Below are 13,489 nucleotides of genomic sequence, written 5' to 3' on the forward strand. Positions count from 1 at the left end.
CTTTAGGATAATGCTTTCTGTTTTAATATATTTTCAAAATGGTATGATAGAAAAACCATTTTTTCTTCATTTTTAGCTATATCATTTATTGTAAAAGAGATGATTTATTTATCCTTTATCTTTCAAATGGGTAGATTTGCCGTCAATGCCACCTGTTGGATTTATCTTCTTTGTGAAGTTTTACGATATTGCACATGTGTGGTAAAAGGGGTTAAACTTTATGGTGCATACTCATTGATTGTCATTTTTCTATTAATAGGAAGTGATGAAATGAAGACATTCAATCCATTGCCTGTTGTTGATGATGAAGACATGAGGTTCCAGGAAGATCTTGAAAAGGCAGTACGCCAAAGCCTTGGTTTGTAAAAGTTTTTTCAATTCTCTGTATTCTATTTTCATCTAAAATTTGAGTAGGCAGATGTAGAATCATATTTTGATTTTGCAATAAGTCCCTCCAGTATTTTTTGTTGATTCATCTTGTGTTTAGTTTATTTTAGGATATCTTCATGATTATCAAAAATGACATCAAAGAACTTGTCAAATTTTAACTCTTGGAAGTTACATATTTTATTGTTTTGTCTACTTCATAAGCTTCTTGAATTTTTTGATTATGCGCTCATTATTCCAAACTTACAGATTTTTATTTGTTTTGACTTTTTTTTGTGGTTCCTACCAAGCTTGTTATCATGTCCGATTTGCTAGCTTTTATGCCGACAAGTTAACATGACTTCTTGTTATAATATTCTGTCTGCTAGCTTTTATACCGACAAGTTAACTTGACTTCTTTTAAGGCTGTGAATTTGGATCGAATTTTAAGTAGCTTAAAAATTAGATCTGTTTTTTTGGTTCTATTTAAACTCTACAAGTACAGCTCAAATTGAACTTAGTCCGAATCAGTTCAATCTAGCTAGAGAGCAAATTAGCACACACACACTCACATACAGTTTTTTATTTAAATTTATGAGTCCGTCTATATATTAAGTGCATGCTTGTTTTTTCTACTAAACCTTTTTTTGTGTGAAAAATTTAATCTAGGTCATATTTATTTTGGCTTGAATTAAATTGGGATCAAAGTTAAGGTGACATGTCTGGCTTGAGTCAAGATTGTAAGGAATCAACCTATAACCAAACTTATCTCAGGTCGAGTTTAGATTGAATGACTTCGAGCCAATCTTAAGTTAGGGTCAAATTGGCTTGTGATCGAATACTAAATAAGCATAACTATTTGTAAAAATTCACATTAATAAACCTAAATTGGACAGAAATATCTTTTTTTTTTAATTGTTGATTCTTTTATTTGAATCTTATGGTTTCTGTGCAAAGTACTTTCCATCTTTTCATATTTTTTTATGACTCAATCAAGAGAATATATTTGATACTCTTTTTAGTCAATTCTATTGTTGCATTTTAATTCTCTTGGGCTTTATGTTTTGTGCTGCATGTTTGCTTATGAGGTCCTATCTATGCTGAAAATTTTTCTCTATGCACCCTTTTATTACTCCTACTGTTGTCGATATCAATTCAGGTAAGCTTAGAATCCATCATAAATTTATAGTTGTCGTGGCTAAATATGAGTGCTTTACTCTCATATTAGATAATTATTTTTGCTATTTTATTTTTTATTTTATATATTGGTTTTTATTATTTTGTTTCCAAGTTAATTGCTTTAATTAGTTTTTCAAATTGCTAAGTAACCTTGTTTGGGATCACTTTTATTTTCTATTTTTATTTTTGTTTTTATTTTGTTTTTTGTTTTATGTTTTTGGAGAATGCCTTTGATGCTGTTATGATTTCTATGTATTTAAAAACAAAAATTATAAACATGTTTGGTTGGATATCTTCCATTTCTTAATAACAATTCCCCAACGCTGATACTTCAATTCCTATTTTTCCCTTCTCCCCTTTTTGTTTTCCTGTTCTTTCTCTTGTTTCTGCAGCACGTATCAATGCCCCTTTTCTTCCCTATAAATAAACATAAAGAGATAAATTCGGGCATCAAATTTTTTCTAAAATTGTGCACCAGTTCTCATGCACCCTTGCCCCAAATCTTACATCCCCTTGTATTGGTATCGAACGCAAAAGTAAATCTGGTGTATTCGGGCAACAAACTCCTACATTCTTCCCGAAAAAGCCGAAACAAGCTAGAGAAAGTGGGCTTTAGGAGATCTCAAATCAGAGGGTTTTGTTACAAACCTTGTCAGTTGAAGCAGGGGGTAGAGGAACGTAATCTCTCTGTCATACGTCGTCAAAACGGGAAGCGGAAGCCTTGAAAGGACAACCAAAGCTCTCCTTTTGCTTCAAAAATGGAAGGCTATTTTTATCAAGCGACAACCTAAGGCTAGCGTTTGGAGTGAATTTGGAGAAAAGATATTGTTTTTTATTGTGTATTTACAAACAAAAAATATAAAACATTTTTGGTTGGATGTCTTCTATTTCTTTTAATAACAATTCCCTAGCGCTGATCGTTCAATTCCTGTTTTTCCCTTCTCCCCTTTTTGTTTTCCTATTCTTTCTCCTGTTTCTGCAGCACGTATCAATGCCCCTTTTTGTCCCTATAAATAAACCATAAAGAGATAAATTTGGGGAACAAATTTATTCTAAAATTTTGCACCAGTTCCCATGCACCCTTGCCCAAAATCTTACATCCCCTTGTATTGGTATCGAATGCAAAAGAATACCTAAAATCTGGTGTATTCGGGCAACAAATTCCCACATTCTTCCCGAAAAAGCCGAAACAAGCGGGCGAAAGTGGGCTTTAGGAGAGCTCAAATCAGAGGGTTTAGTTACAAACCTTGTCAGTCGAAGCAGGGACGTAATCTCTCTGTTGTACATCGTCGAAATGGGAAGTGGAAGCCATGAAAAAACAACGGAAGCTCTCCTTCTGGCTAAAAAATGGAAGGCTATTTTTATCAAGTGCAACCTAAGGCTAGGGTTTGGAGTGACTTTGGAGAAAAGATATTGGGATTGGGTTTGAGCGAGGGAGGTGCAGAACTTCCACAAGAGCATCACCAAAGAAGAATAAAGACAAAACTATTCTTTGAGCTTCGAAAAACATGTTTTTGAAATAGTGAATATACAATTTTTGTGTTTTTGATGTTTTGTAAACACTCCTTATGTGTTTTAACAACAAAATTAAAAAAAAAACAAAAAAATGAATAAACAAACATTATTTTTTTGGTTTGTTTTCAGTTTTTTATTTTCAAAAGAAAAAAAAAACAGAAAAAAGAAATGGATACCAAACAACCCTTAAGCATAATGTGATGTGTAAGGGTATTTTTTTGCTTTAATGCACAAATATAAAATGAAGCGTTAGTATTTTTCTTAGCTAAAGTGCTCATGACTTGAATATCATTGATAAAATAAGAAGGGGAAAATAACAGGGAATCGTTATCTGTTTCTGCATATTTTCTCTGTCTAAGAAGCTTTTTTGAGAAAAAAAACTTGCATGCTCTAAATTATTTGCTCCATTGACAAAAATCAATGAGAAGTGGATAGGAATAACTGCGAGCAAGTAAGAATAACTAAATGAACCACATAAAAGCAACTAGCTCTGATGGTGGAAAACAAAGAACCAACTTTTAACACCTCAATCTCCATGATATATTTAGAGTGGAAACAATTATGCTCTAGTTAGTATTGTGGATATTGAATTGAACTATGAAGTGTCGTTTTGTGTCAAAGCCTAGCATGCAAAGTGACGTGATGTGTTAAAGATCGTATTTTGCAGTCAAGCAGTACCTTTGCTTCAAAAGAATAGTTTAAAAACACTGGTTTCATTTTATCTTCTTCACAACAATTGGTTATTAGAGTCAGTGGCTTGTACCGTGTATAGGCTTGGTAGATTTCTGATGCATGTACATGGGGCTGCTATATCAAAATGAAGGCATTCAGGAGTATTGTATATATGAATTAATTTGAGTGCTATTTTTCTTAACGTATACAAGTGGAGAAGAGAGAGACTTGTACAAGCATGCAGTCAAAATACCAAGTGAAGGCTTCAAGGAGTATTGTATATATGAAGTAATTTGAGTGCTATTTTTCTTAACTAGGACAACGGGAGAAGAGTGAGACTTGTGCAAGCATGCACTCGAATAACCCTATGAAACCATGGGGCTCACGGAGGAGTGATAGCAGGCCAATTTTGCATTCTCAAACGATTGATTCATAAGACTCTCAATGCCAACAATAGAAGCAAAGCAATTTTTTTATAGCTTGAGAAATGAATGCTTTGATGAATGTAAATTCAATGTTGTAAAAGAACTCAATGTTTAGGGCAATATGGGGAACCGATTCATGAGGTCCCCCACCTTAGGTGCTTACCAGTTGAAATGAGGTGCTTAATATGAAATATTCTATTACTTAAAATAAATCATAAGCATGATTAACAGATTTTAAGAAATGAAATGAATATTTTTTAAGATTACGAAGTGGTAATCATCACATTAACTAAGTTGGGAAGAGTTATGAATTTGCAAGCCTCGTGTAATTTAAATTCAGAGTTCTCCGTAAATAGATTATCTTAATTATGCTAAATAAACTCCTTAATTTTCTACTATGGATGACAGATATTTTAATATTTCATTTTATTCCATCCTTTTCATCATTCATGCTTTCTTTCTTTTAACAAATTTCGTACCCTCCATTTCTCTCTATTGTCTTTTACTTTTATTCAGGATTTGTCATTTTTGAACTTATTGCTCTGGTGCTTACTGTTTATGTAACTTTTTTCCAACCACACTTTGTTTTTAATAGTCTTGCTCGTTTTGTATCATCAGCTTTTGCTACTTTATCTTATAAAAAACTAATGCTTGTTATGCTGCTCCAATAAAGAAGAAAAAGTTTGTTTTTGATCAAGTAAAAGATGTATAACATTATAATATATAAATTTATTCTATTGATGGACTTCGAAAAAAAAAAAAACCAAAGGTGTGTTTTTTGCTGTTTATTAAACTAGTGAGGAGAGTACAAAAAGCAAGTGATTGGATAGGAAGAATGAAAAAAGAGGAGACGAGAGATATTGAGAGAGATGAAGAAATGCCAGTGAAATAAAAGTGAGAAAAATATATGAGTGTCAAATATTTGTATTATGCATGCATCTCTAGGGTGCTAGATTGTTATCTCTGTTCAGTCATGGATAGAGGTTAACATTTCCAAACCCAGTAAAGTTTGCTTATCTTATGTTGTGTTTTTCTTGTGTATTATGTCCCATTTTTTATCATACTATCGTTCTTGAGCTTGCTTTTTCCTCATAATAAATTTATGAACTATATGTGATTTGGCTGTTTTTCGCACTTGTGTATTGAACTCAACTTAGGTTCCCCATACTTCCCCATCTTCTCCATTCACAAACACAATGACAATAACAACTCATGTTTTTCTAGTCTTGTTAAATTTTGTCTCTTGAGTAGCTTTTGTATTAATTTTATGAGCTCTTGAGAAAGGATCATTTGGCAAAGTGCTACAAATTTCACCTAGTGCCCTTGTCATCTTTGTTGTGGCTGTGTTTTTCTGTGTAGTTTTACAGCGATAAATGAAATTTTGGTTTTTTAAGATAATTTTTTTCCCCCTGCTTATAACCTTCCTGCATGAACCTATCCGATTCCACTAAACACAATGACAATAACTTATGTTTTTCTAGTCTTGTTAAATTTTATCTCTCGAATAGCTTTTGTATTTATTTTTTGAGCTCTTATTTGAGAAAGGATCATCAGGCAATTTGCTACAAATTTCACCTAGTGCATTCATGATTTCTGTTATGGCGGTATTTTTGTGTGTATAGTTTTAGACTGGTAAATGAAATTTTGGTTTTGTAAGATAATTTCTTTTTTCCATGCTTATAACCTTCCTGCATGAACCAATCCATTTCCACTAAATCCATCTTCATAAAAATGTACCGTTCAAATTTTGCAGGTTGTTTCGTGAACTAGCAATTATTATTATTATTGGCTGTCTGCTTAGTGTGTTGTTATTCCCATGATGTCTTATGTATAATCTGCAATAGTTCTTTCAACCTTTCTTATTTGGGTAGCTGAATATTGATAACTTTTCAGATTCTTTTCAAGCAGAGAGGAAATTACCTCAGGCTTCTGTCGTAAGATCGTCTCAGCAAGGATCTTCAGAGTTGGGGAACCCTGCTAAGGAAACTGATATTGCTTTGACTGACAAAGATGTCTATGGGACAGGTCTGACAAATGCAATTGGTGAATATAATTGTTTTCTGAATGTAATTATTCAGGTACGTATGCAATTTCAGTATTTCCATGTTTCTAGTTAATATGTTTGACTAATTACTCTCTTTGATTCTGTCAAACTAGTCATTGTGGCATTTAAGGAGATTTCAAGACGAGTTCTTGATGAGATCGTCAGTGCACGCACATGTTGGGGATCCTTGTGTTGTCTGTGCACTGCACGATATCTTTGTTGCTTTGAACGAAGCAACTCGGGATAGCCAAAAAGAAGCTGTTACACCTACACAATTGCGGATAGCATTGAGCAACTTGTATCCGGACAGCAATTTTTTCCAGCAGGTAACTGTTGTTTAAATTTCAAAAGCTTTTTTAAAGAGGTTGACTGGGTCTGGATTTTGTCATTTTAATTCTGATTCAGATATTTACAAGATTGGCCGCCTTTAATTTTGCAGCTTGTATCCGGACTGGGTCTGGATTTTGTCATTTTAATTCTGATTTAGATATTTACAAGATTGGCCGCCTTTAATTTTGCAGGCTCAGATGAATGATGCTTCTGAGGTGTTAGGTGTTATCTTTGACTGCTTACACAAATCATTCACAAATGCTGCTCAGTGTGACACTGAATCAGAAGAAAGCAACCATATGGGCATTTGGGATTGTGATAGCTCTACTTGTATAGCACATAATCTCTTTGGAATGGACATATTTGAACAGATGAACTGTTCTAGCTGCAGGATGGAGTCAAGACACTTTAAATATACCACTTTTTTTCATAATATCAATGCGAGTGCGCTCAGGACAATGAAGGCATGATTTATATTTTCTTTTCCTGCTAGCAACCTGTTATGTTAATACTTTTTTTACATTATTAGTAAACTTCAGGTTTCAGTGGACCATTGGTCAAAACTCTCATTTCTGCTTGTACAGATTATGTCTGTGGAAAATACATTTGATGAGCTTCTAAAAACTGTGGAAATGAATCATCAGTTGCCTTGCGATATAGAGGTTGGCGGGTGTGGAAAGTTGAATTCTATCTTTCATATCCTTGCAGCACCACCACATGTTTTTACAACGGGTAATTTACAGGCCTCTAGACTGTTTCAGTGTACTTTTGAGTTTTGATCATGTCTGTAATGATTTGCTTAAAGTTTATTGGCCTAACTGAGAAAGTGTAAAGTAGCTAGAAATCATATGATATTTATAGACATCAAAGTTTTGAGCTAAAGTCAGAACTAAAGGATGAGACTTCATGATTCAGGTGGTCAAATCTGGTTCAGATGAAAAAGTCAGCATGAAATTTGGATTTTTATGAACCATTTCTGTCCCTTGACTTGTCATATGGCATTTGCATGCTTATTTTTTACATACTGACTTTATGTTAAAAATCAGTTGCTTTTAATTATAATTTTTTGCTTTTGCAGTTTTGGGATGGCAGAATACAAATGAAAGTATAGATGACATTGCTGCTACCTTGGCAGCCATCACAACTAACTTAGATATCGGTGTCTTATACTGTGGTCTCAACAAAGGAAGAAAGCACTCTCTGGTATCAGTGGTATGGCTTAATTTTTTTATCACAGTTCGTTTTTTGTTTGCAGATTTGATCTTTGTTTTTTTACTATTTTACCTCATATTCAAATGAATTAGGAGATAAAACCTTTTTTTTTGTTAGGTGTAGGAATAAATTTGTTTAGGTTATTATTGGCATTTGTATTGATGTTGGTATTAAAATGGACATTTTGATCTTTAGCTTGACTCTCATGTGGGCAGCACATGGTGAATGCCAGCGTCACTTTTTCCTTTTCAAATATTATGATGGGTTGCAGATGAATGATGGGAAAATAACATCAACAATTTTTGTTGGATATAAATGAATCTTTGCCCGTATGTTGCTAGTTTTTGTTTTCTCTTAACTTTTTATGTCAAACTAGTTATGGTACTAATTTCAGCAAGTAGTGTACTATTGGGTTAGAATATTTCATGAGCCAAGCTATACGTGTGCATGTTATGCACTACTCTCCATGAAGTAGTTCGTTATGGCTGCTGTTCTCCAACATAATAGGGATACATTTTCTACTTGAAGTTCTTGTCCTCTGACAGTTGGTGAATCCTCGGACATCTCATGAACTGGATACACTCTCATGAAAGAGTTCATGAAGGAGGCCTTTTATACTTGATACACTCACATTGGACCAGCAAAAACTTAGATATAGAGGCACATTGTATCCAGAAAATTTTATTTCCCCTTGTTTTCTTTTTTCATTTCTGGGATCCTAGTTTTACAAAGTTTGGAGTACAGGATACTCATAAAATAGGGATGCCCCATGCATCCCATCATTGATTTGGTTTTAAATCTATTTTTTCTCTGTTTTAATTTTTTTTTAATCTCAGCTCCGTCACTTTGGCCGTGGTGCTTTTATTTTTCATTTTTTTATGTTAAATACATTCCCATGCATGTGCATTACTCCCTTTTACAATACTGCAGTAAATAATATTATTCCCCTTAGTGATCTACGCTTTTAAGATTAATATTAGGTTTGCAGTACTGCAGTGTTATCTGTTTTTCTGCTTCTAATCTACCAGTGAACGAAGGTGAATCTATGAAGATGAGATAGGGTAGAATAGTCTTGACTGATTTGAGCATGTAAAACTTGTTGATATAGTGGTGTTGAGAGATTAAAAAGAAGAAGTGGTGGATCAACTGTAATATGGATAGATGTGAAGAAAGCTTTATGCAAAATAGTTTTAGTAGCCTTCCAATGGAGAATGATGATTTATAAAGCGGACCCCAAATTAATGGGATATAATGATGATGTCTGAAGATGATCCCCACATGTTCCAGAAAATTAGTACACTCCAGATCAATTTTTTTATTAATAAGCAAAAAATAGTATTTGAGAAATCTCGGAAGTTATTTGGAATTCACATTAGTGTTGAGCTCTTAAAATGCCGCTCTTAATTTGAAGAATTTCATTAATATTCAACCATCCATTTGTGAATATATGATGACAATTCCTATAAATGCCGCTCCTTATTATTCAGCCATATTTTTTCGGGAATTCTGATGGTCTAAATGATCCCGCTAATTCAATTTGTTTCCATTGACATACCCTACACTCAATTTGGGATTTCTGGAATTCATTATACCGCTGTCTGATTTGCATAGCTGCTATTCTACATTTTCAAATAGGTATTGGGATTACATGGAATTAATGGTTTTTGGTTCCCTCATGCGGAGGATCTCTTATACCTTGATTTATTGTTTTTTCTTATGTCTTTCTTTTGATATTTTTCCTGCTTTGTTTAGTTTTTCCTCGGTGTTGCCTTTTTATTTTTAGAAAATTTTATTTCTCCCACAGTTAAAAATTTAAAAAAGAATAAAATTTTTATTCTTTGTTTTCTAAATCCTCTCTTTTTTTTCTATACGGTGTTAGAACCAAATGTTTGATTCTATCTTTTTACTCTAATCTGTTAATGATTAAATATTGAATGATTTCTGATGGATTCTATAATTGCTACGGCACCTCAATATTTGAATGGATGATTTATAGCGGTAGCAATGGTGGCTAAAAAATCCCACCCATCCTCCTATCCAAGTGGGCACAAACTGAATGGGCAAAATAATCTGTATTGGGCACAATCACTAATGATGTTCATGTAGAAGAGGCAGGGTTCTTTATCTTACTTCAGGTGTCTTCCCACCTAAAGAAGAAGATACCCAATTTAGACGGGAGATGCTATAAATAAAATTGTGACCGATATCTTGAATGAAATCAGACAAATTTCATGTTCTGTAGAATTGCGAAAGAAATCTATGATGTCGGCTGGCAGGGTGACCTACTTAGATAATGAACTGGAGTTGTTATAAACAGAATTATGACCAATATCTTGGATGACATTAGCAAAATTTCATGTTCTGTAGAATTGCAAAAGAAATCTATGGGTGACCTACTTAAATAATGAAAATATTATAAGACTCCTTAAAATCAGAGGTGCACTTAATGATCTTTGACAAGGTGATCTTTCTGCCACTTAATTCGATAATATCCTCATTGGTATTAGCAACAACTATATGTATTTCATGTATTTCATGAACTTGATTGAGAATTCCCAAATGAAGCAACCATCAAATTTCGGTTCAGACTTTAAACCTAGATGAAGTTAAAAAAAGAATTTTTGGAATAAAAATCTTACAATTTATTCAAATATTGAAGAAAGCCACAAGAAATTTATGTTGTAAAATGGAGTTGAATTATGTATCAACTCTCCTAGATGGGCTGACTCTTATTACAAAAGGTACACATGTTTCCAATCAACATTTGTTCTTGAAATAACTAGCCTATTATTAATTCAAATGACCAGGCTTTGGTATGATTATTGCTGCTACACGTAAAGGAAACATACTGGAAGCTTCATGTTTAGCCTATTACAAAGTTGAGCAATGAACTTCCCAACAAATGATCTGATTTTTGTGCCACAAGTGTTGATCAACTAAAACTAAAGTCCAATCCGTTTAATATATAACAATCTGACACGTTACAAATGATGTTTACTTAACAATTTAAAATTTAAAACTGTGCAATTGGGCTGTTTAATATAATTTTTTTTAGTAAGCAAGGCACAAACCCCAAGGATTTTAGCGCCTAAATCTTAAAGTTAAGCCATTTAATTAATTGAATTGATGAGAAATGAAAAAAATTGAAACTAATCTAAAATGTTCAAAACAATGTCAATTAAAAGTCATATATGCACTCAATATCAAACAATCTAATTGAAATAAATAAACATAAGCAAGAAGTTTAAAATTATGAAATAAACAATTCATAACTTAAATTGTTTATGAATAGGACTCCAATTTCAATATTCTCACTCTTCAATCACTTAAAGAATATTCAATTGAATTATCAACATAGTTGATTGCTTTCTTTCCTCTCACATCCTTTTTTTCTTAAAATCAAAACCATGCCAATTTTCTTTTACTTCATCTTTTTTCCTAATTGACATCCAATGAGAATATTATTTTAAGAAATTACTATACTGATCATTCTATGATGTATTTTACATAAACTTTTATATTTACCGTTTATGTTGCTTTTTTCTCAACTTTTGATGTTTTTATTCCTTCCATTGAAATCTCTCTTATAATTGTGGTGGTGAAATATTTTTTTTATTCTCTTGAAACTTTTCGTCATCTGATGTTATGTCATTAATAACCTAGGGATCTCCATCATCCATGAAATTGTTTTGTTACATGTTTATGGCACATCTCAAATAATTTAGGCATGCCCACTTTCTCTCATTTTGGAACATAAACCTCAAGAAACTTTTCTGTGCATCAACTTGAGGCAACCTACTAGACACACCTCAAATTTTGTAATTCTAAACAATACACTATAACCAATTCCTATTGTGCTTGAATCAACAATGGTTCAGTGTCGGTCAACTTTTTCTTCGATTGATTAATTATGAAAAATATGGTGTATGAAAATAATTTTTGAGATTTAATTTAAATATAAAAGATATATAGTTTGAGTTTTAAAAGTAGTATGTTTTAATTTTTGAAAAATGAGACCAAATGGATCTCATTAGTCTGATAGTTTGCATAATCGTGCCCCCAACAATCTTTAAATCTAGTTCTCTTGGTTTTTATCTTTTCTTGTAATTTACTAGCAATCGATAAAACTAGAAAAAATATAAATTGTGTTAAATTCTATCCTTCTTACTGTGAATTTTAGGATTTGGAGTCATGCAATATGATTGATAATATTAAGGAAATTGTTGCTTTCAACTTAGATATTGAATATTGTTTTAGAAAATTAGGTGAAAATGCTTAGTTTGTTTCTTATAAGCCTCTATTCCTAATAATGTTAAGTAAAATTATTGTGTCACTTCTGTTTTGGTTATAGAAGCGAGCATCTTAAACAAGTGTTCCCTTCTTTCTTCATTAATAAAAGTGCAGGTTCAACCCTAAACTTTTTAAAAGCGCTCATTGCTCTTGTACTATATGTAGAAGAAGTGACTAGAAAAACTTAGTTCAATGGAACTACACTCACAAAAAAGAAATAAATAATTACAGTAATAAACTTAAAAATCACCTTTTGTTGCCTTCCGCTTGATTATTTAGGATCATCGATTGATGTCATGAAGCAAATCCATGGGCTCTGTTTTCTTTTTTTGTATGTGAATCTATGTGAGAGATATTTTCTTATAACCAATGAATGAACAACATCTAATTTTCCTTATCTAGATCTTATTGATCCGACGATTGTTCAACACTTCCCTTCAAACTGGATGTAGAGGCCTATCATTTTATGTTCGCTTATAATATTATTAAATGAAGGATTATTGAATCCTTTGTTAAATACATCAATAGGTTGCCTTCCTTTTAGGACACAGAGTGTTGATTAAATCCACTTTATCTTTTCTTTTATTAAATGTCTATCCAGTTCAATATGTTTAATACGATCATGCAATATTGGGTTGTGATTCAAATTCAACATTAGATCTTGATACAACAATTTTTTTGTTCAATTTGTGTTAACTTCTATGCTTGAAAATTGTCAGAGTTTTCTTAGCTATTTGTTTTCAAAATTTTTGGTAAGTTTTTTTTTTTTCTAAGAACCTCCTCCTCTTAACTATCATCACCTGGACAATTATATCGTGAACATTATGATAAGAATTGAATTTTTTTTTTATTGAAGGAGTGCTTTATGAAGATTGTACGGTCTCCTTGGCTTAGTTTGCATCCATTTCCCATTAGGGCTTTTGTGAATTTTTCAAACCAAGTTCTTGGGGATTTTTTCAATTCATGTAGAGTTTTTTTAATCTGTACATCTTTTTCTGTGTAAAGGTAGTTTCAAATTATGGTAGTGGATCTATGTTGATTTCATCTTGAGTTTTCTCATATAAAAACTAATTTTTACATCATACTGTTGCATGGATCATCCAAAACTAAAGAAATCAGACTACAGATTGGATTCATTTTTTGAAACTAGATTACAAATTTTTTGATACCAAATTCAATAGAATTGGGTATATCTGAAAATATTGTTTAAGTCTTTTTATGCAGTGCCCTTTTTAACATGCAAAAGGGATTTTTGTTTTTTTTTTATAAATATTTTGTAAAGTCGTACAGTCCACAGACTAGTCACTCTAATCGTGCTAGAACTACTGACAACCTAAGAGCGTTGGGGGCAACGATCCCATCAAGAGTCGACGAATAATATCATGGATCCTTTCCTCTCCCTTATTGAAGATCCTTGAGGTAGGAGATACTATTCTTAATAATTTCACTTCGTATC

General features: G+C 32.5%; 1 protein-coding gene across 2 annotated transcripts in view; it reads left to right on the forward strand.

The window, feature by feature from the left end:
* The window catches only part of LOC110022634, a 75,580-nt gene that overhangs the window by 32,938 nt on the left and 29,153 nt on the right, over positions 1 to 13,489 (forward strand). The window contains exons 7-12 of one of the 2 annotated variants that reach the window (XM_020721681.1): positions 260 to 358; positions 6,051 to 6,235; positions 6,315 to 6,527; positions 6,723 to 6,995; positions 7,116 to 7,263; positions 7,610 to 7,743. In XM_020721681.1, coding sequence (XP_020577340.1) covers positions 260 to 358; positions 6,051 to 6,235; positions 6,315 to 6,527; positions 6,723 to 6,995; positions 7,116 to 7,263; positions 7,610 to 7,743 — 1,052 coding nt within the window. The remainder of the gene's footprint in view (positions 1 to 259; positions 359 to 6,050; positions 6,236 to 6,314; positions 6,528 to 6,722; positions 6,996 to 7,115; positions 7,264 to 7,609; positions 7,744 to 13,489) is intronic. The other variant, XM_020721682.1, reaches the window with a different exon arrangement.

This window comes from Phalaenopsis equestris, unplaced genomic scaffold (genome assembly GCF_001263595.1).
Source record: "Phalaenopsis equestris unplaced genomic scaffold, ASM126359v1 Scaffold000201, whole genome shotgun sequence".
NCBI lineage: Eukaryota > Viridiplantae > Streptophyta > Magnoliopsida > Asparagales > Orchidaceae > Phalaenopsis > Phalaenopsis equestris.